The 27,951-nt window shown below is 44.8% G+C and overlaps 1 protein-coding gene across 2 annotated transcripts; it reads left to right on the top strand.

Annotated features, from left to right (window-relative positions):
• Positions 1–27,733, top strand: eme2 (essential meiotic structure-specific endonuclease subunit 2). Of its 2 annotated transcripts, XM_078559006.1 has the most exons (8): positions 1–761; positions 2,170–2,318; positions 5,140–5,232; positions 17,370–17,494; positions 19,256–19,373; positions 21,305–21,420; positions 22,232–22,421; positions 26,952–27,733. In XM_078559006.1, exons 1-8 carry the CDS (start codon positions 371–373, stop codon positions 27,120–27,122), a joined length of 1,353 nt encoding a protein of 450 aa, XP_078415132.1. In that variant the 5' UTR covers positions 1–370; the 3' UTR covers positions 27,123–27,733. The 2 variants fall into 2 exon arrangements, with proteins under 2 accessions (XP_078415132.1, XP_078415133.1); XM_078559007.1 differs by lacking the exon at positions 22,232–22,421 and having other exon boundaries at positions 26,952–27,727.
• Positions 27,734–27,951: the final 218 nt, after the last annotated feature.

The following is a 27,951-nucleotide window of genomic DNA, read 5'->3' as shown; positions in this document are numbered from 1 at the left end:
AGTGAAGGGGAGGGGAGGGGGGTGGGGGGGATTGTTCGGTGTGAGCTTGGTTACCTGGTGGGATTGCAGACGGAGCGGGATCCCTTTGTGGGTTTAACAGCGTTTTGGGGGGGGGGGACGTCCTGAAATTTCATTGTGTGTTTGTTAATTTCACACCAGCAGCAACACCCACTCACTATAAAACGGATCGAGCCATGAAAAGCAGCAATGGGGGCAGGTCGCTGTTGTGCTGTGACCATGAGAGATTTGTTTTGCTTTTGTAGCATGTTTATCTGGGCTCTGCACCGCGGAGCGCCCGCTCGCCGCTGAATCGCACCGGGACCGAGAGAGGGCGGGGGTCCGGGACTCCGGGGCTCCGGGGCTCCAGACAATGTACCCGGCCATCGGCTCTTTCTGCTGGGGGCCTTTCGGGGCGGCGGAGAGGCCGCTGGCGGAGTGGGAGCTCCTCTGCTCCGGGGCCGGTGGTGCCCAGGCTCCTCCAGCCGGGAGCGCAGGGGAGGGGACGTCCGCCGCGGGCAGCTGCAGCCAGAGCGGAGCCCAGCGCCGGGCATACCCCGGCCCCGGCCCCGGGCAGAGCAAGCACTGCAGCCCGGAGGAGACCCGGGCGGCCAAGTGGGGATCGGAGATCCTCCGGCGGGAGCGGAGGGCTGCGGAGGAGAGCGAGATGCTGGAGAAACATGATCGGAAGGCAGCCGACGTCGCCCTCAAATACATCCGCCCGGAGGAGTGCCTGAAGTACATGAGGGTGTGTGTGGATCCAGGTGAGGGGAGGAGCAGCGGCCGCTACCTTCAAACCCCGGGCTTTGCTTTGTGTTTATTGTCCACCCATCTTTTCAGGATAGGAGAGCTTAGCGGCTTTGTAACCTGTCCTCTCCACCCCCCTCCTCCTCTCCACCCGCCCCCCCCCCCCCCAACCCCCTCCTCTACAACCCCCCCACCCCCCTCCTCTCCACCCCCCACCCCCTCCTCTCCACCCCCCCAACCCCCACCTCTCCACCCCCCCAACCCCCTCCTCTCCACCCCCCCCAACCCCCTCCTCTCCACCCGCCCCCCCCAACCCCCTCCTCTCCACCCCCCCAACCCCCTCCTCTCCATCCGCCCCCCCCAACCCCCTCCTCTCCACCCCCCACCCCCTCCTCTCCACCCCCCCCAACCCCCTCCTCTCCACCCCCCCCAACCCCCTCCTCTCCACCCCCTCCCCCCTCCTCCTCTCCACCCGCCCCCCCCACCCCCTCCTCTACAACCCCCCCACCCCCTCCTCCCCACCCCCCCACCCCCTCCTCTACAACCCCCCCACCCCCTCCTCCCCATCCGCCCCCCCACTCCCTCCTCCCCACACCCCCCACTCCCTCCTCTCCACCCCCCACCCCCTCCTCTCCACCCTCCTCTCCACCCCCCCCAACCCCCTCCTCTCCACCGCCCAACCCCCCTCCTCCTCTCCACCCGCCCCCCCAACCCCCTCCTCTCCACCCCCCCACCCCCTCCTCTCCACCCTCCTCTCCACCCCCCCAACCCCCTCCTCTCCACCCCCCCAACCCCCTCCTCTCCACCCCCCTCCTCTCCACCCCCCCACCCCCTCCTCTCCACCCCCCCACCCCCTCCTCTCCACCCCCCACCCCCCTCCTCCTCTCCACCCGCCCCCCCCAACCCCCTCCTCTCCACCCCCCACCCCCTCCTCTCCACCCCCCACCCCCTCCTCTCCACCCCCCCCAACCCCCTCCTCTCCACCCCCCCAACCCCCTCCTCTCCACCCCCCCAACCCCCTCCTCTCCACCCCCCCCAACCCCCTCCTCTCCACCCCCCCAACCCCCTCCTCTCCACCCCCCCCAACCCCCTCCTCTCCACCCCCCCACCCCCCACCCCTTCCTCCCCCACCCCCTCCTCTCCACCCCCCACCCCTCTCCTCCTTCCTCGGATTGTGTTAAATGTGTGAAATTGTAGTCAGCATCCACTCAGGCTCTGATCAGCCTCTTTGGGGTGTGGGGGGGGTATATTATCGCTACATTTGTATAGAACCAGTGGATATGGGAAACAAAAACAAAGGTGCAGTTTATTCTTATGTCAATTAGCGAGACTTCTTGAGAAAGTACCTGACATTTGAGTTGATTAATCATGTTTCCATTTTAAATGTGAGCTGTTTTTGTTTTCTGTTGCCCTCCCCTCCCCTAGCTATCCTGGAAGATACGGGTGGATACATTCTGCTTGACGTTCTGAACTCGCTGGAATCAGAATACACCATTGAGCCTCAGGCAGTTCCTTCCACTATTACATGGAGAAGAGAATTTCCTGAAGTGGTGCTCGGTGACTTGTCTGAAGAGGTGAGTTGACAATGTGCACGACAGTTCACCTGTCTTTCCAAAATTGCCTTAGTTTTCAAATGCCCAGCGTGGGAGGTGGAGCGTCACTTTTGCCACACTGCACAGTGGTGACAGTATGACTCAGGTCCTCATCTGACTCAACATTGCAAGACCCGTTGGGGGAGACTCTCTCATGCTGCTTTGTGCATGACCAAATAAAGACAGACCACCTTTCCTTTATATAGCGCCTTTCACAATCTGAGGGTATCCTTTACAGCTAATGAAATACTTGTTGAAGTGTAGCCAGTGTTGTGAGTTAAGAAAGGTGGCAGACAGCATGCACACAGCAAGCACCCACAAACAGCAATGAGGTATGGTCATTAAGGGATATTAAGGAGTATGTGGTGTCAAATAATATGTTGAAAACAGCACAAGAGTTATTGGATGTCCTGAACACCTTTAAACTGAAGTTGTGTTCTTTTTTTTTAAAGTTGAGAAAGCAAATGTCTCCAACCTGTGCTCTCCGAACATTTCATATTGACCAGCTAACAGCAGAGCTCTGTGAGTCTGCAAGCAGGTATCTTCAGGGTCCATTCTGAACAGTGACAGTGCAGGTTTGCGTCCCATTGTACGAATGGACACTGTTGCTCACTGCAGCTATTGGTCTCTGATGGATAATGCAATGTAACCACAGCCTTAAACACTCCCATTGTTTGAAGAGTATTCATAACTCTTTTTTCTATACTTGTAAAACATGTTGGGAACTACTGCACTGATTCTCTGAGCTCCTGCCACCCCCACCTCATCACTTTGCATAGATTTACACATCTCACATGGGACATTTTGTGTTATAAATGGCACAGGAAAATAATGGAACCTACTACAATAGGAAACATCCTTCCATGTTGTAACAAAAGGATATCTAGACATGAGGATAACAAAGGCACTTGTAATGTTATAGGGTAGCTGGATAGTAACCAGAAAAGGGAGTTAGTTCCTGATTGTAGCTGCTATATGGACTGCAGTGGAAGTGACATTCAAAAAATGGCATTAATTTAAAAGAAAAATAACTTCTAAGCTGACAGGGGATGCAAAGACCTTACAGGGTAATGTACCCAACCAAATAATCTGTGTTTGCCAAATAATGTTAGGGGATTTAGCATTTCCATTCTGGTGTCGTTTATATCTGAAAGTGGCTATTCTTTAAAAACAAATCCTTATAATAACAGCCTACTCTTCGAAACAAAACAAAATTTATGTAACATTGTTCCTTCTAATTGCATTTTTTCCCATTTGACTATCATTCAGTTGCCTTAGCTCAGTGGTAATATTCTGCCTTTCTGAACTGTGTGGGTTCAAGTCCCACAACCAGAGACTTCAGCACAAAAGCCAGGCTTACACTTCAGTGCAGGACTGAGGGAGTACTGCTATCTTTTAGATAAATGTTAAATTAAGGTCTTTTTTGGCCTCTTAAGTGGACAAAAAAAGATCTCATATGGTTTGTGGAAGAGCTGTGGTGAGGGGAGTGGTGGGGGGGAGGTACATTGTCCTGGCAACAGTTCTCCCTCAATCAAAACCAATAAAATAGATTATCTGGTAATTTATCTCATTGCTGTTCGTGAGGCATTGCAGTGTTCAAATTGGATGCCACATTTGCTTACAATAGTGTCTGCAATTCATAAAATACATTATTGGATGTGAAGAGCTTCAGGATAAAAGGTATGATATAAATACAAGTTATCCCTTTCTTATTGTTTAGCATGGTCCTTCAGACAGGACATTCTCTATTCACCTGTATGGGTTATTTGGGGGTATCATCTTGCTAAGGGTGATACAACCCCCATCATTTTATAGTTGAATCACTTTCTTCTTCTTCCCCAACATGCAACCATGTCATTTCTCCCTGAAGAAAGAATCTTACCACAAGGAACGACTGAATCCAGACTAAGCCACAGGTTAATTTACAATCTGTCTGCTTTTTTTCTTGTACAGCAAAGGAAATATTTGCTGCACTGGTGCTAATTCAGTCTTTTGCTCTATTTTTTGAGGATCACAGCTCCCTCATTAACAAATAAAACTTCAAAAACATGTTTTGAATGCCAAATTACTCCAACAGCTGGAAAGTTATTTTTTTCCCTCATCCAGTGCTCCCACTTCCTATCCCCTAACTCCTCTTGCTAGTGTTCTGTTCCATGGGCTTGGCTGATTTTCTGGGCTATTGACATCGACACTGAAGCACTTTCTAGCAGTCATTACTCGGTAGCTTTTAGGACTGAGCATCCGGCTGTTTTTTTTTGTTTTCTTCAATGATCCAAGGATGTTCGGGCAAATTTTAGCCCCCGGTTGTTGTCCTGGGCACTGAATTTATCCATGTCTCTGAGGCAGTTAACAGATGCCTTCTACACATGAAATGCAATTCTGAATTTTCCTCACTTTAATTATTGAGCGATCTTGGAAGATTTCTCTCCATACTGGTGTGTTTAAATAATAACGGATGTCTGGCTGAACTCTACCAGGAATATGATAATAGGCGGGTTGATTAAAGAATGGATGCTTTTTGAAGTCTTTCATTTGGGCTGTCATCACTCACGGTTAGTGCAGCTCCAGTATATTATTACTATTTAATGACAGATTGAGCTGTCCTTTTTCAATTTTCACAAGTTGTTACCCTGGTTTCTGCAGTTTAGAGTTTGAAGCACACCCCACCACATCTGATGAAACACCGAGGAAAGCTGTAGAATATTTTCGTCAGGGTCTGCTCTGTAATCATCAAGGCATATTTTCAAACACGAATGAGATTTGAATCGGTGCATATTTGGTAACAAGTGATTTGTGCTTTCAGACTAAAAATATGTACAAATCCAAGGAAGAAAATCAAGTTTTGGTGCTGCTTTCACCAAATTACTTTCTCAAGATGGTCTGGTCACATAAACAGGTAAAGGTTAAAGTTCAGATGTTTAAGCAAATGTAGCTAACTGAATGCATTTTCACATTAGGGAGTGTGTAAACTAAGATTTGCGTTGTACTATAATCATTAACCACAATATTTTCATCCTCTTTAGTAAAAGTGGAAAAACAACCTCTACTAATGAGTCCAAGCTATGTGTTACAAGCCATATAAAAACCTTTGAAAAGAAAAATCAACATAAACATGCTATTGTTCTAATAATAAAATGGCTATTGGAATAAGTCAGTCGGGAGCACACAGATAAGATCTTTAATAAATAATCAATCACCTGTAGCATTGCACTCAGTGTCAGAGAATATAATTCTGAGTCATTTTTGACTCAAAACATTAACCGTGTTTCTCTCTCCACAGATGCTGCCAGACCTGCTGAGTGTTTCCAGCATTTTGTCAGGAAGTACGGTCTGTCTCTGCTGTTTTTATGTTGCTGTTTCTGTCTCATTTTCTCTACTTGCCACTTCTTTCTGCTTTTCCCTTTCCTTTTCCATTGCCCTCTATTTTCTTTCAAATGGGTAGTGCTGCATGACGTGGCATAGGCCAGGATTTTATTTATGGCAGGTGGGCTGGGATGGAGCGGGCGTGGAGCCAGTCGCCACCCGCGATTGGCTCTGCGCTGCCATTTTAGGCAGGCGGGCCACTTAAGGCCTGCCCAGCGTGAATCGCGGCTCCCGAGATCAGCGGGAAGGGGCGGGCACCAGTGGTGGGGGGGGGGGGGGGGGCAATGATCGCCGGGTCCAATGGCGACCCGGCGGCCTATTCAAAAACGATGCAGGCAGACGTCCAAAGGCTGCCACTGAAGGAGGAAGTTGGATAGTGTCCTCGGAGACCAGGGCAGGCGGGCAGGCAGGTCGGCGGGGCAGTCGGCCCTGAGGTTTTCGGATGAGTGCCTCGCTGCCCTCCTCGAGGAGGAGGGTGGCATGTCGCCAGACCCTTGTGCCAAGGGATGGGAGGAGGAGGCCCCCCCCCACATAATAAAACGTGTCTGGGAGGAGGTGGCGGAAAGGGTCAGCTCCCACGATGTGGTGAGACGCACCCGGGTGCAGTGCCGCAAGCGGTTTATTGACCTCTTACGATTGGGAAGGGTGAGTACTGTGATGGCGTGGGTCACTTAGCACAGCGGTTAGGTAGTCCCCCCCCCTGGCACTCCCCTCCTGCCCTGACCCCGCCCCCAACTCAGAATTTTGTTTTTGTATTCATTCATTCATGGGATGTGGCCTTCGCTGGGTGGGCCAGCATTTATTGCCCTTCCCTAGTTTTCCCTGAGAAGGTGGTGCTGAGCTGCCTTCTGTATCCGCTGCATGTGGTGCAGGAACACCCACAGTGCTGTTTGGGGGCAAGCTCCAGGATTTTGACCTAGTGACAGTGGTGGAGCGCCAAAACATTTCAAAGTCAGGATGCTGAATGACTTGGAGGGGAACTTCCAGGTGGCGGTGTACCCATCTATCTGCTGCCCTTGTCCTTCTAGGTGGTAGTGTTCATGGGTTTGGAAGGTCTTAGAATGTGAGTGGTAAATGTGATGGAGGCAGCATCTGGGGAAGGGGGCCAGCCCTGGCTGCTGGGAGTGAGTGTATGGCGGCTCCAGGGTCAGGAATCGGATGAGCCCTGCATGGTTTCCCTCAGGTTGGGGTGGCAAGGCTGCAATGGCAATGAAGGTACAGGGTGGACTAATCAATGCTCCTTTCTCCTTTCAGGAGAAGACAGCACACAATAGTGCAGAGTGGCTGCAGACTGGCGGAGGGCAGCCCCACCTTCTCATCATAACCAGATACGAACAGGAGGCACTGAAGCTGGAGAGACGCCATGTGCTCAGGTCAACCGGCTGCGGTGAGGTTGGGGTGCCGGGGGAGGTAAGAGTGCCATGCACTGAGGTCACAATGTCCGTCAGTGCAAACATTCCACTGTTGACTGTATATTGACTTCAGCATCCAACATGGGTTTCCCACTGATAATGAAAGGAGGAGCGCATCCTGATCCGGGTGCCAGGCATGCAGATTAACAGCGTGACGACTTCTACTAATCAAATGTCCTTGTTCTTCCTTTCAGCCTCTCCGGAGCACAGCCACACTCAGGAGGCAGAGGGACCGCCGCTGACCCCTGAGGGCCCAGAAGATATTAGCACACCAACGTCACACCCTCTCAGCCAGGCAGGCACCAGCACCTCGGTGGGGATAAGATCGTCGGCTAGTATCTTGGTGCACAGCGGTGAGGGCAGTTCACACTCGCTTGAGGTGCAGGTGGAGACACAGAGAATGCCCAGGGTGCTGGCAGCCAGAGGAATGCTGAGACCAGGAACCTGCTCAGTCGGTGGCTGATGATGAGCCTCTGGAGTCGTTCCTGAGGCAGCAGATGCTGGAAGTCCAGCAGGGTGTGCGGCAGGATCTGGCGGAGATACATGAGGGAATGTGTGCCATAGTCTCCGTGATGGAGGAGTCCATGCGGAACTTGAGCAATGCAATGACCCTCATGGCCGAGTGCACTGCTTCCTCCATGGAGAGAGTGGTGACTCTCATGGAGAGGCTCCTCCAGGAAAACAATCAGGGCTTCCTGGGGATGCGCTCGGACCTGCAAGCCCTCACAGTGGCATTGACCTCGGGTGGTCAGCATCAGTGTGGGAGATGGATTGGGCACCCATATCTCAGCTAGGTGCCCATCCATCAATGGTGAGCAGGAAGGTCCAAAGCAACCTCACGTTGGCGCATGAGCTGCCTATCATCTCTGCGGATTCCTCTCAGGGCGTTCCAGATGACAGTAACAGTTCCTCCGACCCTCTGCCAGTGACTGTGGCATCTGATGAGGCTGCAGCAACTGGGAAGATGCCAGCCTTGCCACCGGCCACTCCCAGTCGGGACCAGCACAGGCTCCACGGGCCAGAGGACGCCCGCCAAGGTCATCAAGGCCAACAGGACAGCAGAGTGAGCAGGCTGTCTCCAATGTTGGTGCCAGCGGGGATGAGCACCTAGACATAGCACCCGTAAATGTAAGCGTAAGGCACCTTAGGCACAACATGGACTTCTCACTGGTGGTTTTCTTTTGCCTCACGTTTAAGTTGTTTTTAAGTTGGTGTGCTGTTCAATACCTTTTAGTGTACTTTTATTTCTGTATGCAAATTGGCAATCATTAAATGTTTTGGTTCTCAACAAGCCTCTGGATGCTTCATTAGTTCTGCAGGTGATGGGGAACCCATGATGTTATGAGTGACTTATTTGTCATTGAGCTTTATCGAAAAGGCACATAGTTAATGTTCTTGACCCGGCAAATGTTGCTCTCAGGTATCGAGTATGGAGCCTGCAGCCCTGGCATGTGTTGAAGGTTCATCTGTGATGGGCTAGCTGAAGGTTCATTGGATCAAAGCCTCCGGGGTCTCCCTGCCTCCCTGGAGATTGCCCGGGTCAGTGTCTACCCTCTCAGTGTTCTCTTGAATGTGCTCATCCTCGGACTCACTACTGGACTCGTCTGCAGCCAAAACATCAGCGTCTACATCTTCTTCCTCCACTGCGTCCCCCCTTTCCAGCGCCAGATTGTGGAGAGCGCAGCATGCAACCACTATCAGTTACACACGATCTGGGGGGTACTGCAGTGCCCTCCAGGCATCGGAAGCACATCTTGTGAAGACTGATGGTTCTCTCTACTACTGCCCTTGTGGTGCCGTGGCTCGTATTGTACCGCTGCTCAGCTTCTGTTCTTGGATGGCGGAGAGGTGTCATGAGCCACCTTTTGAGGGGATAGCCCTTGTTACCCAGCAGCCATCCATCCAGCCGGGCTGGAGCACTGAAGAGCCTCGGCACCTGGGAGTGTCTGAGGATGTAGGCGTCGTGAGAGCTGTCAGGGTACCTTGCACAAACTTGCAGAATCTGCATCCTGTGACCACACACTATCTGCACGTTCATGGAGTGGAATCTTTCCTGTTGGTGAAGGCACCGGGCTCACCTGCTGGCGCCTTGATGGCCACATGTGTATAGTCTATAGCACCCTGGACATGGGGGAACCCAGCAATCACAGCAAAGCCTCTGGCTCGCTCTGCCTGGCTGGCCTCGTCTGAGCGGTAGTGAACGAAAGTCAGTGCACGCCTGAACAGAGCGTCTGTCACCAGCTTGACACAACTGTGGACAGCTGATTGGGAGACTCCACAAAAATTACCCACTGACCCCTGGAAAAAGCCGGAGGCATAGAAGTTGAGGGCAACTGTGACCTTCAGCGCCACTGGCACGGAGTGTCCACCCACACAGTTGGAGCTGATCTCAGGGCTGATCATCTGACAGATGAAGGTCACTGTCTCCCTTGAGAGACAGAGCCTCCTTCGGCACTGCATCTCAGACATATTGAGGTAGCTGCATCGCCGCCTGTAAACCCTGGCAGCAGGATAGTGGCGTCTTCTGCGGCCCCTTCCGCCTTGGACTTCCTGTTGGCTCTGCGTCCCTTGTGCCTGCGCCTGTCCTCTCACAGGTGGCTCCCCTGGAGGCTGAATATGGGCTCCTGGCCTCCTCCCCCTTCTGGCCCTCTCTTCCTCCTCAGAGGAGGTGCCTCCAGTGGAGAGCACAATCCCCATTCCCAGGGTAAGGGAAGGCTGTCTGATGCCTGCAAGGGCCCAAGTGTTATGATTCCTCCAGAGTCCTGAACTGAAGCCTGTTCTTTCTGTTAAAGCAGCTCTGAAGAGAATTGGAGTTGTCCTGTTCACACAAGCAAGTAGCAATAAGTTTAAAAACTAAAGTTATAACTACTCGCATTATCGAGCCCACTCACCCCTCTTATCCTGCTCATGGATGAGATGCACTGAAAATCGCACAGGCTGCGAAAAATCGTTTCCAATTACTGCCTCAAGGGCCTTAACTGGCCCATTAATTAATGGCGGGCGCGCCTTGGAACTCATAGTGTGCCTGCCTTCCAAAATATCGCCATGGCGTGCGTTGACGTTGGGACACACGCCCAACATCATCGTACATCATTTTACGCGTAGGCATGTCGGGCCCACTCCCGCACACCGACCTGAAAATTCTGGCCATAGTGTGCTGGGACAGGAACCAGCAACGATTGTGGATCTGCATTCAGATCCCCTTCCAATTCCCTCCATAATTGCCTGCTTCCTCCTTCACCTTCCCATTACCCATTCCCTTTCCCACCATCCCCTTCCCTTTGAACTACTTGTTTAAATGTCACTCAGTCTTTAAATCTCCACCCACTCCCCCGTTCCCACTTGCTCCCACTAATATATTTCTGATAAACCCTGATAACTAATGACTTAATATTAACACGTATTAATGGCAGTGATTAATGTTTATTTAGCACAAATTAGACTTGACACTTTACAGTATCTGAGCAGTGTTTACAAGGTATAAGCATTCTGTTACTCCATTATACCTTGGGTAAAATCCACAGAAAAGCCTACACTTTCATCCTCGGAGTGTCTCTTGAATTCCCTCAATGCTTTACACATCTTCTGTCTATATTAACCCCCTTCCTGGAATTCAAACTAGATTTTCACTAGATCAGTCCATTGGCATATGATAAGATGGTGAGTGTAAAATGAAATAAATGCCTGTATGACAGAGGCTATGCCCCTTTATTTTAAAAAAATATGGCTTTTCAACTTTCAACTGACTGGAAATTTTGCCATTTGAACTGAGACAGAGCAAACTGCTTAAAAATGCAAGGTCACATTCCAAACCATTCTCAAGGGAATGTGAAGAGAGAGACATTTCCTATAAGCCAGACACCCATTGAAAGTCATAACCGTCTAAGGAGGAGACATTAAAAATACAAAGTACTGGATATTGACACAGTGGCTGCCACAGAGAAACAGCCCAAACCTCGTAGAACTACACAATCGGTGAAGTATCACAAGGCAAGGCTAATCAGCCACTTGAGAGAGATTGCAAGTCACATGGTCGGTGTCAAGAAAGTCTTCAGCAGAGGAAACAGGCTGAAGGCTGCTCTCTCTCTTCCTCTCTCTCTTTTGGAACAAGCGCGTTGCCTGGTTCGAGGAGCCAACTCTACAGAAACAGAGCTGAGATCTGAGACTTCGTAACAATCGTTACATCATCTACATCTGACTGCATCCAAGAAACCAGCGAACTTAAATCAGTCGCAACGTTTAAAATCTATGCCTCAAGGACAAGCAAAGGACACAACTGTATATTCTTTTACCTTTTTAAAAAAAAGTTGGACTCTAACTCCCCTTATTTCTGATACGTGTGTGTGTCTGAATGATTGCGTGAGGGCCAAATGCTTGACATCACATTTTTATTTTTCTCTGGTTTAGGGGGTTAATAAATTTGCTCGTTCTTTGATTCAAGAAAACCTTGCTTGACTGGCTCCTTATTGCTCACAGCTCAAACAGTTAAATGCATTCTGATTTAGAAAAGACATATCCTCGTGAAAAAGAAACATAAACCTTTGTTGTGATCAACCGAGGAGATTAAACAGAAGGGAGTCAGTTTGCCCCTTCTCACCTGGTTGTAACAAAATTGGGGGCTGGTCTGTGATTGTTCCCACAGACTGACAAAAGAATTGGAAGGGGGAAAGTAAATTGTTCCTTCAAAAGCAATTTAAAAACTGCAAAAGGTTTTCTTGGGTCTGAACTGCTAAAATGTCCACATTCGATGTTAATGCGTTCATAGAACAGGAAGAGATAACTGGTAAGAAGTTAAGGGTACTGTCCTTGGAAAAATTAAAAGTTGTAGCTAGGCACTTAGAGGTGGAGTTCCACCCAAGCAGTCCAGGCTATGGCTCTGACTGCAGCAGCAAATTCCTGTAGAGAAAAAAAATCCCTGAGAGTTACAAGGATTTTGTAGCAGAAGGAAGAGTGGACCTATTTCCCCAGAGCAAGGTGAGTAAGCCTTTAGTGATACTGAGGGATACAAGGGCCAGCCAAACTCTGCTGCTGGGAAAAAGCATGACCTTTCCACCAGAGAGTGCAGTAAGTGACAAGGTGTTGGTAAAGGGTAGTGAAGAAGGGTACATGCCCATTTGCTCATACCAGGTGAACCTGGAGTGCATCTTTGTGTCCAGACCGGTGAGGGTGGAAGTTGTCCCCAGTTTGCCTGTGGATAGGGTTGACCCGTTCCTTGGCAATGACCTGGCGGGATCAAAAGTGATTGCATCCCCAGAAATCTCAGAGAAGCCGGCCAAGGTCAGAGAGACAAAACAGCCACAGGAGAAAGTGCCAGGCATTTTCCCTGACTGAATGGTAACCCGGTCTACAGCCAGACAAACTCCGTCAAGAGGCACTGCAGACTGCCTGGTTATCCGAGACCTTTTCCAGGAGTCTAGAGGACCCTAAGGAGGTCTTCCTCGATTGCGGCTCAGCAAGCCGACCCATTGTTAAAAAAGTTAGCTCAGGCTGCCCAAACTGAAGCTGAGGCAGAGGCAGTCCCTGACTGCTACTACATTAAAAATGAGGTGCTGGTGAGGAAATGGAGACCCCCTCACAGACCTGCAAACGAGGAGTGGACAGTGATCCACCACGTAGTGCCACCAAGGTACCGTGGGGAAATATTAAAGCTCGCACACGAAATCCCGATGGCTGGCTATGTTGGTAGATGAAAAACCCAAGCCTGCATCAGCCAGAATATTTACTGGCCACACCTCCACAGGGATGTAGTAAGGTTTTGCAGAACCTACTACACCTGCCGGGTTGTGGGAAAGCCCCAAACTGCAATAAACCCTGTACCTGTGATTCCCCTGCTGGCTTTTGGGGAACCATTCAGCAAGGTGTTAGTGGAATGTGTGGAGCTCCTGCTCAAACAAAAAGGGCTATTAGTATACCCTTACCATCATGGATGTGTCTACCTACTTCCTAGAGGCAATTCCACTGAGAACCATAAATGCCAAAAGAGAGTGATGGGGGAATTAACACAATTCTTTACCCTGTATGGAGTGCCCACCTAGATCCAGATGGATCAGGGCTCAAATTTCATGTCCTGAATACTCCAGGAAGTCATGGGTAACCTGGGTGTGATCCAACTGAAGTCTTCAGTCTATCACCCACGGTCGCAGAGGGCACTAGAATGTTTTCAGGGTCTGGTGGTACCAATGATCAGGACGTACTGCCACAAGTACCCCCACAACTAGGTTCTCTTCTATTTGCTACCAGAGACGCACCCAATGAGCCCACCACTTTTACTCCATTTGAATTGGTTTACAAACACCAAGTGAGAGGTCCTCTGAAACTAATCAAGGAGAGATTTTTAGAACAGAAGGAGGAAATCTCCATGTTAGACTACGTAACTGTGTTCTGTGAGTGACTCGTGAGAGCCTGTGATGTGGCCCGAGAACACTTAAAACTCTCCAAACAGCTATGAAGAAACAGCTAGACAAACATGCCAGTGCCTGAACCTTTCAGCCATGAGACTGTGTTAATGCTCCTACCAATACTGGGTGCACCCCAAAAAGCCTGGTTCAGCAGCCTGTACAGAGTTGCAAAGAAGCTTGGGGAAGTAAACTACCTAATTGACACCCCAGACTGCAGGGAAAAGCAAAGGCTGTGTCATATCAACATGATAAAACAATATCACAGCTGAGAAGGGGACAAGCAGGTAATGGTCTGTCCAATAACAACAGACCTGGAGGATAAGAGGAACATTGAGGATGAAATGAACGGAGACGTGGGTGAGGCCCACATCGAACCCCCTACTGTCCGGCCAGCAAAAACAGAAATTCTAGCGGAATTGGACACCATATTCGTCCACCTAAATGCAGAACAGCAAGGAGACCTGACAAGGCTACTCACTGCATTTAAAAACATCTGTAGAGACAAGTCAGGCTGCACCACTTTAGCTCTACATGATTTGGATGTGGGAGAGAACCCTCCCATAAGGCAATATCCCTACTGCCTAGGTCCAGAAAAGCTGGTCAGGTTTGGGAGGAGATTAACTACATGCTGGAGAACCAACTAATAGAGCCTAGCAGCAGTAGCTGGAGCTCCCCAGCTGTGCTCGTGCCCAAGCTGGACAGCTCCACAAGGCTCTGCTGTGACCTGAGACAACTCCCACCCGATTCCCCACCTGGAAGACTGCATAGATGCGGTAGATAATGCAGCCTACATTACAAAGATAGATTTACTCAAGGGATACTGGCAGGTTCCCTTGACCACCTACCTGCACAAAGGAAATCTCTGCCTTTGTGACTCTGGATGGGTTATACCGGTGTCAGTTCATGCCATTTGGACTCAAAGGCTGATGAACTAGGTAGTGGCGGGCTTATCCAATTGTGTAGTGTACCTGGACAACCCCCTAGTGTGCAGTGACCCTGGGAAACTCACTGAGAGCAACTGAAAGCCCTTTTCCAGAAATTACAGTCAGCTGACCCAGTGCTCAATCTCACAAAGAGCGAGTTCGCCAAGGCTCAGGTGATCTACCCAGGACATGTGCTGGATCAAGGACAAGTACTGCCCAGAGTTGCAAAGGTACAAGTAGTAGTAGTAGTGTTTCCCATTCCCACAACAAAACAGGAAATCAGGAGAATTTTAGGGATGTTCGGGTTCTATGGCAAGTCGGCTCTGCTGACAGACCTACTACAGAAAAAGCAAAAGTAATATGGACCGAGAAATGGCAGACAGCTTTCAAGAAGCTGAAAGCTATTTTAATAAACAAACCAGCGTTAGCAGCTCCAGACTTAAACCAAGCATTTAAAGTAGCCATCAATGCTACTGACCTCGGGGTATCAGGAATAGAGACACCAGTCAAAAACCTGATAATCAGAAAAGTAGAAAAAGAAACCCTAGGTTTATTACTGGCTTTCAAACACTTTGAGATATATGTCTGAAAGGATACGGAGAGACCGCCGTCTATACTGACCACAACCCTTTGATCTTTGTGGAGAAATTCAAAACTCAGAATGCAAGGTTGTTCCACTAGAGTGTTTCTGCAGCCATACCACCTAAAAATCACCCACATTGCAGAGATTGAATGTGATTACAGATGGTCTGTCCAGAATGTAAAGAATGATAGAACTTATGGGATAATCCAGATCAAGGCTAAGAGAGTGATTTTTTTGTTTTCTTTTGTGCTTTTACACCTTGAAACGAAATGAGAGTGAAACTCATTTCATTTTTTTTGTGACGGGAAGGTGTCACGAGGACATGCCCGTTTATTTTTGAAAATATACTGACTTTTCAACTTTCAACTAATCAGAAATTTTGCGATTTGAACAGACAGAACAAACTGCTTAAAAATGCAAGGTCACATTCCAAGCCATCCTCAGGGAGTGTGAAGAGAGAGAGAGATACTTCCTATAACCCAGACACCCGTTGAAACTCGTAACTATCTACAGAAGAGACATTAAAAATGAAACAATGGGTACAGACAGATAAACGCCAAACCTCTTGGAAATACACAATGGGTGATGTATTTCAAGTCAAGACTGCCTAGCCACTTGAGGAGAGATTGCAAGTGACACAGGCGGTGTGAAGAAAGTCTTCAGCAGACGAAACAGGCTGAAGGCTGCTCACTCACTCTCTTTTGGAACAAGTGTGTTGCCCGGTTCGAGAAGCCAACTCCACCAGAAACCTACCAACGAACAGAGATCTTGTAATAGTTGCAACATTTTCTACATCTGACCGCATCCAAGGAACCAGCTAACCTAAGTTGGCAGCAGCAATTAAAATCTAGGCCTCAAGGACAACCAAAAGGCACTTAACCATAAATTTCTTCATTTTTTCATTGGGCTCATATTGCCTTATTTCTGGGGTGTGTGTGTGTGTGTGTATGTGTGTCTCCCCGAATGATTGCATGAGGGCAGAATAATTGATGTCACGTTTTTATTTTTAATTTTTTTTCCGGTTTCGGGGTCAATAAATTTGCTCTTTGACTCCAAAAAACGTGTTGGATCGGCTCCTTATTGCTCATAGCTTAAATAGTTAAACACATTCTGATTTGGAAAAGGCGTACCCTTGTGAACAAAATAAACTTCAACCTTTGTTGCGACCAACCGAGGTTGAACAGAGGGGAGCTGGTTCACCTCTTCTTACCTGGCCCTAACACCTCACAGGCAATGCCCCTTTTTGCACAGGTTTTGGTGTTCTGATCATTTGCTTATTTTGACTGTCGAGGCTGTTAACAGCTGCAGCTGTTTTAGACTGGAGATATGGCATCCTTGACAACTAATAGTAAATTATCCCAGGCTTTAGCCTAGAAACCAGTCCTCCCTTTTTATTCATAGCATTCAGATGAGGCTATGGCCAGCCTAGCTCTCTCTCATGTGCTTGTTAGTGTTTAATGTCCAACTTTTGCTAAACTCAGTTTGTGATTTTACTATGTCAGTTCTCTCTTTGTGTTCTGAAAGTCATTTAAAAAGACAGAGGGTTGTGAATTCGTAAACAGTGCAATTAAAGATGTATTAACCTGATGCATTAGCATTGTATGTACGCGCACACACACACAGATATGCACTTTAAAAGCAAACTGACCCTCAGATACTTGGGTATCTCACACCACTATGGGTAGATAACAAAAGGCTAGAAGGCCTCTCAACCAGTTTCTCTTCCACACTCTGCCCTTCTACTTTGCCTTCCTATTGGCTTGCCTCAATTCTTCAAAGTTCAACTTGTGTACTTCCCCATTCTAATTTTAATTTCAAAAAGTAACAGCTGTTTGATTTCCTCTATAATCACTCTCTTCCTCATGGATGCTAGAAATTATAAATCACTTGGTATAAGCTATTAGAATTGGCCTCTTCTAACTGTTAACAAAACACAGTAAAGGAAACTATCTGGCTTCAAATTTTAACTATGATGGTTAAAACCTCATTTTGGACATTAGAAATTTCAGTTCTTGAGAAAAAAAAGGTTGGATTAAAGAAATTTTCAGAAAGCATTGAGAGAATTATTGGAACCCAGACTGCACCAAGTGCCAAAAGTGTTTTCCATCATCAATAGCTATTTGAATTTATAATGGTAAAGACAGGCAAATCTGCTTTATGTATTGCGGAGGAGAGTCAAGGACTCAAATGACAGTTTTTAAAAAAAAATCACTTGTAAAAGCTGGTACATTATTTTCCAGTATTCTATTCCTTTGATAACTTAAGGGTTAAAATAAAACACCACCACACTACTATTTATGAAACATTTCTATTTTACAGCTTCAATTTAAAGCAATTTTTTCTTCCTTTGTCAGAAAATGAAGGGCATTTTCACTGAAAACATTTGTGAAACATTTGATAGCTTTATAATGAGAGTACTGGACAAGCAACTTCGTAGAGCAGCCACGTTAGCGGTCATTGGATTGGATACTTACACAAGGTAAATGTGAACTAAACTGGTGGCTTTGTTGGCGACTTGTTGCCAAATTATTGGACACACATTCCACACTTAAAACTGAAACAGAATAAACATTTATTTCAGAAATTGACAACTTTTTTGTAACTGGTACATCTTCCACTTTCATGCTTTTTGGGCTGAAGTTTGACTTGTGCTCCATAAAGCAGTTGAGGACATTTTCCATAACTCATGATCTTCGCTTGTTCCTATGTTGGGGTCTATGTACAATGGAGATTTTCTGCTTTTCTGACAATGAAGAATAATTGATATCCTTTATATCCCCAAACCCCTGACGCTGTTTTCTCCTTTTCTGCTAGAATGGCTATTTGACAATTATTTTGCTGAAACAAGGACCTTTCTCTTCTGTCTGGTGCAGTATTATACCACATGATATAATTCTCCACAGAATCATAAGGGAAGAACTTTTTCTTGGATTAGGCAGTTTCATCTGTACAAGTTGATATAGGTACAAAACAAAAGAAGAAAAAAAAACGCAGCTAAAACGTTACCAAAAAATATACACACCAACAATTTTGTTAACAACCCCCAGCAAGCTTTTTGATGGAGACTAAGAGCCAGCATATTTAAAGCAGCTACCCTGAAGCGTGGCGATTTTGAACGACTAGAACAGACTAAAACTGATTAGGAGAAAGGTACATTAATAAAATGGTACATTAATGAAATGTCACATTAGAATATTTCCTCTTGTAAAGGAAGCAGAATAGGTAAGTTAACAAATAGCAAGTTTGACTATTTTTAAACACTGAACTTGCTACTGTTAATTAATAATTTTAATGGGGCCAAGCTTTCTCCCCCCAACAAGTGGGATTATAAATTCAATGCAGTCAAATCAGTGTTGGCGTCAGAACACTGTGTCAGCTTTCTTTATACGTTAGGGCTTCTCCTGGTCAAGAGAGGTCCATCAAGCTTCCAACATGTCATACACATGAACAAATTAAGTAAATATTATTTCATATTGTAAGCAATTGTAAAGTGCCAATTTATAAATAGAATGTATAATCATGAAAAATAACAGACCAGTTTTAAGCCAACATGCACAACACTTGCAGGAAACTGCCATGAAATGTGATTATAGACCACAGGAGAGGTGAGTTTTGTATATTTTAGTGATCATGCAATTGAACTCCATTATTTTCTTCCCATTGCACCCCCCCGCCCCGCCCCCAAGTCTCCAATATTTTAGGATGTAAATGCAAGTAAGCCCAATAGACCCGAAGGTCCAAGATTTGAATTTTGTGCCAAGTGAAAGCAACACATTTGGGTCCAGTATCTGCATGCTATGGAAGAGGGATGAATTAGGGTTCCCTGCTCCTGGTTTCAACTTACATGTCAGAAGAAGATAGGCTCAGGTGCAGTTGTGACAAGATCCATGATGAGATTGTCTGCCCAAATCATACAGGGAGCCATACAAAAGTAATTTTGGGTGCAAAAATTGGCGAGAGGAAGGACAAGTTGATTTTCAGCACAGGTACACTTAGCTCAGTCTTCTGCTTTGAAAGTGCATCTTTGCACAAATAACAGTCCTTAACTTTGAACCAAGGCAGCCACCTCTGAGGACATCCCTTTCTATGGAAAATCCCCGCTCTGATATATTTTAGAGACTGATTTTATTTTGGACTGATGTGTTGCTGGAACTACAGGTACCTATTCATTTAGGCTTGTATATAAAGCACCATTTGGCTGCCTCCCAGAGATCAGTAATTGTTTTCTTAAACTACTTAGGGAAAAAGGGCTTTACAGTCCTGTGAAGCGACCGAAGAATTCAGAAAGTAACAGGGTTGAAGATTCGGAGTCTTGGGTCAGCAGGGAGCTTGAACTGACCTGTGCAGATTTGGATGAGGTGTGTATTTGCATTTTTACACCTGATAATGATCTCCCAATAACAAATGAGGATCCCCTGTGCTATATCATTAGGTGACTCCATCCTCTCTCTCCTCCACCCCTCCCACCCCGATCACTGACACCCAAGCTGAGAAGGCTGTAGACCACAGGAAGATATCAATGGACTAGTCAGATGGTCAGAGAAGTACCAAATTGAATTCCAATCAGGAGAAGTAGTGAGAGGTAATGCATTGGGGAGGGTAAACAGTACAATATACAGTAAATGGTAGGATGCCAAGTAGAGGTACCTTGGGAGTCTATTCCCACAAATACTTGAAAGTGGCAAGGCAGGTAGATAAAGAGGTTAAGGCATATGGGATACTTTCCTTTGTTGGTCAAGGCAGAGTACGAGAGCAGGGTATTTATGCTTGAACTGTATAAAAACACTAGTTAGACTCCAGCTAGAGCACCATGCACAGTTCTGGTCAGCACATTACAGGAAGGATATGATTGCACTTGAGAGGACGGTGGAGGCTTAGGAGGCTGTTGCTAGGAATGGATAATTTTAGCTATGAGGAAGGATGGGATACATTGGGGTTGTTTTCTTTGGAACAGAAGAGGCTGAGCTGAGATTTGATTGAGGTGTATAAAATTATGAGGAACACGGTAGATAGGAAGGACGCATTTTCCCTTAGAGGAATTCAATAGCTAGGCTGCACAGAGATTTAAAAGTAATTGGTAGAAAAATTAGAGGGAAGTTGAGGTAACTTTTTTTACCCAGAGGGTAGTGGGGTTCCTGAAAGGGTAGTCAAGGGCATTTGAAGTGCTGTAACCTTCAGGACTTAGAAAATGGGATTAAGCTGGATAGCTCTTTTGTGGCCAGCACAGACATGAGCCAAATGACCTTGCATGCCATAAATTATCTTACATCAGATGGCTTCTTAGAGTTAACTTTAGTCCATTCTTTTGCTGTGAGGTGTATACATAAAGCATTCAAAATGGCAATCATTTGAGGAACAGTCAGCCTTGAATAAGACTAGATCTTTTTCACATCAATCCTTATTTGTTCAAGGCCTCGCAAAAATGAATTTACTTGCTTTCCTCAGAATTCCATTTATCCTACAGTCTTTAAACACTCAAATGCAGCCTCGCGTTGATTTGATTTCAACCTATTCTTTTAAAGGCAATATGGATTGTAGTCTTGTTATGTACAAAGTTCCATTGAAACTCAGTATACTTCCTGTCTGTGCATATCATACTCTTCTGCCTTGTAGTGATCACAGATTTAAAAGGTAAATGTAATAACTTGTTTTTAAACGAGGAAAAAAATTGTATTGCTGAAAAAAAGACGTCAAAGCTTTTCGTCTTACACTAATCAGGACACTTGCAAGAATACCAATATAAAAAGGGGGAAAACAACAATTATACTGCATGTGAAGAAAGTGCTGATTGGTTGGCAAGTAACATTGCCATGGTGCATGCACCACTGATGGTGACTGACAGTTAACTGCCAGGCATTGTTTGAAATTTAAACCAGGCAACTTGACCCTGATTGGTCAAGGCATTGCTCTGAGGAATGAGTCGGCAAATGGCTGTCACTTATTTTGTTTAGCTGAAACAGGCGCAATGTACATGTTCTTTCTGTCTGCAAAGAATAGGGCCCTGTGCATTAATATGCAAGTTGAGTATTCACAACAACCAATTGCTTTAATTTTGTATAGCCATTGTCTGGTTTAGAATCAGCCCAGATTGCTGGCAGGCACACCAAGCAGCCAATAAATCGCAAGTATTTATGACAACAAGGGTCTTTAAATCACTCCATTTGAAATAAAATTGCTAGTAATATTTGTGTTTCCACAGATGGAAGTGAGAAATGACAGCAGCTTCTTTTCCATCTTATTTTGATCTGGCTCTTGTCCAGCTTGTCCTTTTCTTCTGTTTTTTGTTCAGGTGCAGGTGGCCCTACAGTTGCAAACGCACACAACAGTTTGGTTTTTAGAGAACTGGCAACAGTTTGCTGATCATGTTGCAACACTTACAAAGGCAATAGCTCGATGCCCTTTCAAGTAAGTTAAACTTCACTATTTTAAGTACAGATATTCACCAACAGCGAAACAGAGAAGTCAAGGTGCCATTTTTCTTTAAAAATAATATAGCCACTTGGAAGAATGTAAACTTCTGTTTCGTACAAATTGAAGCTTAACTTTCATTTTTCAGAAAGTGACTGGTAAACTCATTTAGGGTCATGAGGTCCATTGTGGTGACATTGCTGCAGAATTTGAACCAATGCCATAAGTATGCAGGACAGATGTCAATACAGTAAGATCAAAATCACTGCCAACTCCAATGCTTTTTCTATTCCTATGCTCCATTAATGCTGGTGTACCACAAGAAAATCTTTGTCTGACATTACATTGAGGGAAGAAACTTATACAAATTTCTAAGCAACCCAAAACCCTGGCTTTGTTAATTTCCCCAAGTAAACCCTGGCTTATTCAGTTAGATTCTTCAGTTGATCAGGGAGGAATATTTAACCATTAGTCAAACAGTTGATCAAGTAGCAACCAATTCTTTTCTTTCCCCCACAAGTCTTAACATCTAGTCAGAATTCTTTTATCTTTGATACGTTTCACACCAACCTGATGACCACATACACGATCACAATAGGTGTCTTATTTACAATTGTCAATTCTGCTGCTCAGATGAGAATTTATAGAGTTAGCTTTTCAGATTCATTCCGTGCCGCATCGACATTAAAAGATCAATTCCAAATGCAAAAGAGAGTGATAGAAATGTGTTCTCAAGAAGAATTAAACTTTTGGAAAAAAAAAGCAACTTCTTTTGACAAGAAATTCTTGTGAAAATAATTTTGTTTAGAAAGCAGACAGAGAAAATGACCTTCTCCTTCTGCCCTGATGGGACGTGGTCCACTGGTGTGAAAGTGGATAAGGATGGAAAGGGCCTCCTGAAATTATGGAAAAAACAGCTTCAGCAGCTCAACAGGATCACCCAACCAGTGGCAATGGCTATAGCACAAGCCTATCCTACGCCAAAGCTGCTCTTACGGGTAATGGCAGCTAGAGAATATCTGCCATTTCTTCTTCTCCTCATTATTCATGTCTATGCTAATATTTTCCTCTTTCTTCCCATCTACACTAATATTTTACATTCTTCATCCTGCCAAGCTGTTAATTTACAGTCAAACCTCAATTATCTGCAATAGTTTCCATGGAATTAGCTCCAATTCCTGGTGACAAACTGAACCTTTGTTTTGAAATAAATGTCTCCCTCAGATTTAGGCTCTTGATCCAGCTAGGTAAGTATCTGACAGATAATTATCCAAGCCTCTAATTTTAAGCTTTAGGCCAAGAAACCAGGAATTATACCGCAAGCCATTTTCCCAAGGAGATATATATGATTAAAAAAAGGAAAAATGTTGGTCTTGCCTATAAATGCTAGAAAATGGATTGGTTAATTGAAAAGAAATGGGAGGCGGTGGCCATTCAGCTTTTCAAACTCTTTCGAGTTATCAACAGTCACAGATTGCAACTCTTCCGAGTACAATCACAGTTCTTGGTTTTCGGGAGTGGGACATGAACCCACAGGTTCAAAGGCGAGGGTGCTATGAACTGAGCCACAGCTGACATCTCAACTCTACCATTCAATGTCATGATTGATCCAAACAGAAGCTAGAAACAAGTATAGGGGTGAGGAGGCTCGGATGTTCAAAGTTTAAATTATTCAATTATTCCAATTGACAGCAATTGATTGCCATGATTAGTTAAATCTATTATTGGAGGTGTCAGCTGTGGCTCAGTTCATAGCACCCTCGCCTTTGAATCAGAAGGTTGTGGGTTCATGTCCCACTCCCGGAAACCAAGAACTGTGATTGTACTCAAAAGAGTTGCAATCTGTGACTGTTGATAACTCGAAAGAATTTTTTTAAAAATCCATTATTGTTCAGACATGTAACTACCAGGTTGATAGAAGGCAAACTAAATGGAACTTGGTCTCCTGCCACACCCCCTCCAATCTAGAAACTCCCATGATCCTACTACTCCTCCATTTTGGGGGATGGTTGAGGTTCTATTGTATTTGCATTGTAAGTCAGTATATACACTAATAAAAATGCTTCTAAAATTGTTTAATTTTGAAATACACAATTTAATATACATCCATCAAGCTATAAACAAGTAATGTCAGGATGAATCATTAGCAAAGAAAATAGCCATTTCACTGCAAGGCCACATGGCAAGCAGGAACATAGAATTTTGCAGCACAGCACAGCATAGCCATTGAGCCCATGAGAAATCAGAGATGCCCAAGTCCCATTGCCCAGATCAAGTTTTTCTTACCTTTTGCAAATATTTATCCGCTTCCCGTTTAAATGCTATTATTGGATTGTGCTTCCCTTAGCATTTCTGGTAGGGAGTGCTGTGTCTAAGAACTTGCTACACTTGAAAAAAAAAGATCTCCTAACCTTGTCCTTTTGGTGATCATAAATTTATGCTCTGCAACAAGAGCGTTCCCCCCTCTTTACATGATCAAAATCCTCGATAACTTCTAACTTTTAGTTCTCAACTTTTTGTTCCAACAAAGAGCCCTATGGTGTCACCTTATGGAATAAGACAATGCCAGGTGTCAGTGGCTTTAAGTAAATGTCATCCATACCCTCTTGATGGCAGTGATATCCTCCCTAAAAGAATGACATCTAAAAATGGACTACAATACTCCACTGAAGGTTTTCATCAGTACAGGTTAAGACTTGGCTCTGCTTTTAAAGGTTTCATTTATAAAACATGGAATCAGATATTTTTACTTTCCCACCTATCTACCATTTGGAAATATTTATGTATCTGAAGTCCGAAATCTTTCTCCTTAATTCATTGAGGTTCTACCATCCGATCCATGTTTTGTTTCCTAATGCACCATCTCATTTTTCTTCAAAATTCAGACATCTGTTGCAGATTGCAAACTTGCACTCTTGAAATCATTTGCAGTCCTATAAAACAATAGAGTTTACAGAAACTAATCAAGCTCAATGCCTGTACCAGTTTTTAGTCTAGTCTTTAGTTAACCAGTCTAGTACCAGTTACTAGAGCATCCAAAACTATATCCCACTCCCTGCCCTCCCCCAATATTTCAATTTATCCAATTTTCTCAAGATTGGAATGGACTCTACTTCAACTATCTGCATGAAAGAAAATTGTTCTAACCTGTCACTTAGTGAACTTTGGTCAAATCCGCAACCAGAAGAAATGGTATCTTTCCATTCATCCAAACGTATAAAAAGAGACAGGAAAAGACCACTTGGACCATCAAGCCTGTTCCACGCATTCATGAGTGACACTGAGCATCATGACCCCCATGCTCTGCACCCACCAGCATGACATGAAATAAGAGTAGGCATATAGACCATTGAGCCTGTTTTCAGCCACTCAACAGGGTGGCTCACTCAAACAAGCTCTTTTACATCAACTACCCTATCCCTTGTTTCCTTAGTGTCTCCAAAGGAAAAAAAAATCTAATCACTCAGTCCTGAATATACAAAAATCAATTAAGCAGCCACAGCCCTCTGGTTGTAGAAAATATCCTATGCTATTTCAGGCCAAGAAATCTGGGAAATTCTTCTCCAATCCCCTAAGACAATCAAAAACAAGTGCAGATTATCACAATCATGAGACAGATTGTCCCATACCCACCAGCTTTTTACAAGGCTGTGATATCAATCACAGCTTGGAACTCAACCAACTTTTTTGAATGCTTGCAGTGAATCTGCACTCATTGCACAAACTATCAACTTGTTCCATAAGATCAATGGCCTTCTGTGAAGAGAGAAAACTCCCGACATCAAACCCAGTTGCACACTAAGTCAGAGAGTCAACTGGTTCTCCTTAACCTAATTTAAAAGCTACATGTACAAAAGCTAACCCTAATTTATTTTGAAACTGACCTCAAATCACATCTTCCTAAAGTCTGTGACACCTCGGGTCTTTCTCCTTTCAATAGACTTCAGTTTGGAATCCTGCATGATACACACATAGAGGATGTTAGCCCTAACCAGGGTTGGACCAGATATGGGTTATTCCTTTCTGACTGTAGTTTGTCTTCTCTTTGCATTATCTGTGAAGCTGCAGACAGTTCCCCCAGTGCCTTTATCCAGATCATTAAAGATTGTGAAGAGCAGCATAATAGTCTTCAACAATTAAAACCAATCCATTTCAAAAGCTTCCATTAAACCTCCTCTTTGCCTTCTCTGTTCTAGTGAAAATAGTTCTTGCATCTGAAGTCCCTCAACTATAATTTCCCATCCTTCACCTTAGTGAATCTGCACTATGTCTTTACATGCTATTTTATGACATGTTATTTTGACAATAAGGTGGCCAAAAGAACAGCTGTGGCCCAATTCAGGGCTTGTAAAAGAAAATGCATGTTTTCCCTAATCAGTTAGCCACACTCTATTTTGACATTGTGACCAATAGCAGAATCCAGAGCTTTAACAGAGAAAAAGTGACCCCCCCCCCCACCCACTAACAGATGTTTTGAGATGCATTCTGTATCTTTGCTATTTTGTCTTCAAAAAGGCTTCATCTTAATTATCTCCACTTTCCTCCTACTACGACCACCACCACCTTGCATTACTGCTGGTTTTTAATTCGTGCATTCTCTGCCTTTTGCTTTTTTCTTGCTCGATATTTTCTTGCTCGATATTTTCTGTACTTGGCTTCATTTTCTTCTGTTATTTCATTTGAAATTTGTCATGCATCTTTTTAATTTTTTAAAAATTAGTTCTCTACTCCAGTAGCAGCTCTTTGGCACTCTGCATTTTGGGAATATGTTTAAATTTGTACTGTGAATATAATTAAGATTTTCCATCATTTGTCCATTGTTTTATCCACACATTGATTCTAATTTCTTACATCATGCATGTTTATCTTTTGACTGTTTCTGTTCCTTGTCAATATTTATCAAATCTCATTTTCTATGGTCAGGGTTTCTTTGATCTCCTATTCTTGCATGACATACTTGGCCCATTTCAAGTTTAAGAACTACATACAGCAGTCTCTTGTTATGACTGAAAGCATACTGGTTGAGAAAGCGTTTTGGGCACGTTGCAGAAACCCCATCGCTTCTTAACATTTATATTAATCTTACCCCAGTTTACCTTCAGATTGCTAGTCACCCATTATGTTAGCCCCAGTTCTACATCTTTAATACTAAAACGAAACACTGCAGATGTTGGAAGGCCAAAATTAAAAACAAAATGCTGAAACGTTCAGCTCAGACAGCATCCGTGGAGAGAGAAAACAGTAAATGTTTCAGGCCATGACGATCCTTCTTTTGCGTTTTCATTTTCATCTTTCTAAAAATTTGCCTAAATTCTCGTACCCCCTTTCCACTGTTCCCAATGGAACAATCGTTCCCATATTCCTTAACTTCAGTATTTTTGCCATCCCCTTTTCCATTTCTATGTTCCATCAATTCCAATCTGTAACTGTTAAAACATTGGTGAATGTTACAGTTTTATGCAGGCAAAAAATGGTGCTTCTTAAAAAGATTCATTCACAGTTGTACCTTAACATTATGCATTTAAAAGGCTTATAGACAGTGCACCACAGAGTGGGAGAAACAGAATCTTCTATCCGAGGTTAAAGTGTATGCTGCAGGAAAACGTGTGGATCGACGAGTTGGACCAGACATTTCACGCAGGTTGTATATTTTCATGACTTCAGAAAATTCTGACATAGTTTTGGACAAAAGTGGTTAATTACATAGATCAGTGAACTTACTCATTTTACCATCTGCCTTTATGAACAGTAAACTTTTTAAATATAGAAGGGTTGAATAGAATTTGTACGTGTTACCCGATTATAACTATGTTACTCAGTCTAGAGTTAGACATTGTTAGTAGCACTTGAAACCTTTTGTACTGTGTGAAATTTAAACTAGTTTATTTTATTAACCTAGTACTACCTTTTAGCTTTCATTTCTAACACAAACAAATGATTTGTGAGCAGGACGTCAACACAAGCAAGTTTTAACATTTCCATTCTGCATATTCAATAATATACAACACAGCATGACTGCACTAATCTGCTCATCACCATAGCAACACACAATTAACATAGCGAAAACACCAAATCAGCCTACTTAAAATTGAGTACATTCTGCTCAAACTACAATATTTTTTGAAAATCAAAAGCTCAGTAGGAGCAAGATATGGAAATGAAGAACGGACTTGCATTGATTAGGACAGCCAATTAGTTGGTCATATTAAGAAAATCCACCAGAGTCTCACACAATAATTGCTCAAGTTGCCACACTGAGCCTGTGACTGATGTGCAAGTCCACAGTACAGAGGAAGTGAGGTGGAGCCAGAAAAAAAAAAGATGCACATGGCAAAGCAGTATAGGTTTGATCAGTCACGGACAATATTCCGAGCAGCGAAGGGAAATGGTGTGTAATTTTAACCCAACCTGCCTGGCAAACCAGCCACCAGATGATGGAGGTTGCACTCTCAAGTGCCAAGGGAGCATAGGTTACAACAAGGTACCACTACAATTTTCCTGGGAACTGGGCTGAAGGAGGCATAGCCA

Source organism: Cetorhinus maximus, chromosome 15, assembly GCF_964194155.1.
Source record: "Cetorhinus maximus chromosome 15, sCetMax3.hap1.1, whole genome shotgun sequence".
NCBI classification, from domain to species: Eukaryota; Metazoa; Chordata; class Chondrichthyes; order Lamniformes; family Cetorhinidae; genus Cetorhinus; species Cetorhinus maximus.
Note: the sequence above shows the minus strand (reverse complement) of the source record. Positions and strands in the feature narration are given on the sequence as shown.

Coding starts and splice junctions, on each gene's coding strand:
- eme2 (XM_078559006.1), top strand. CDS start 371: ATGTACCCGGCCATCGGCTCTTTCTGCTGGGGGCCTTTCGGGGCGGCG. Junction 762..2,169: donor GAGGGTGTGTGTGGATCCAG/GTGAGGGGAGGA, acceptor CCCCTCCCCTAG/CTATCCTGGAAGATACGGGT. Junction 21,421..22,231: donor ATAGCTCGATGCCCTTTCAA/GTAAGTTAAACT, acceptor AATTTTGTTTAG/AAAGCAGACAGAGAAAATGA.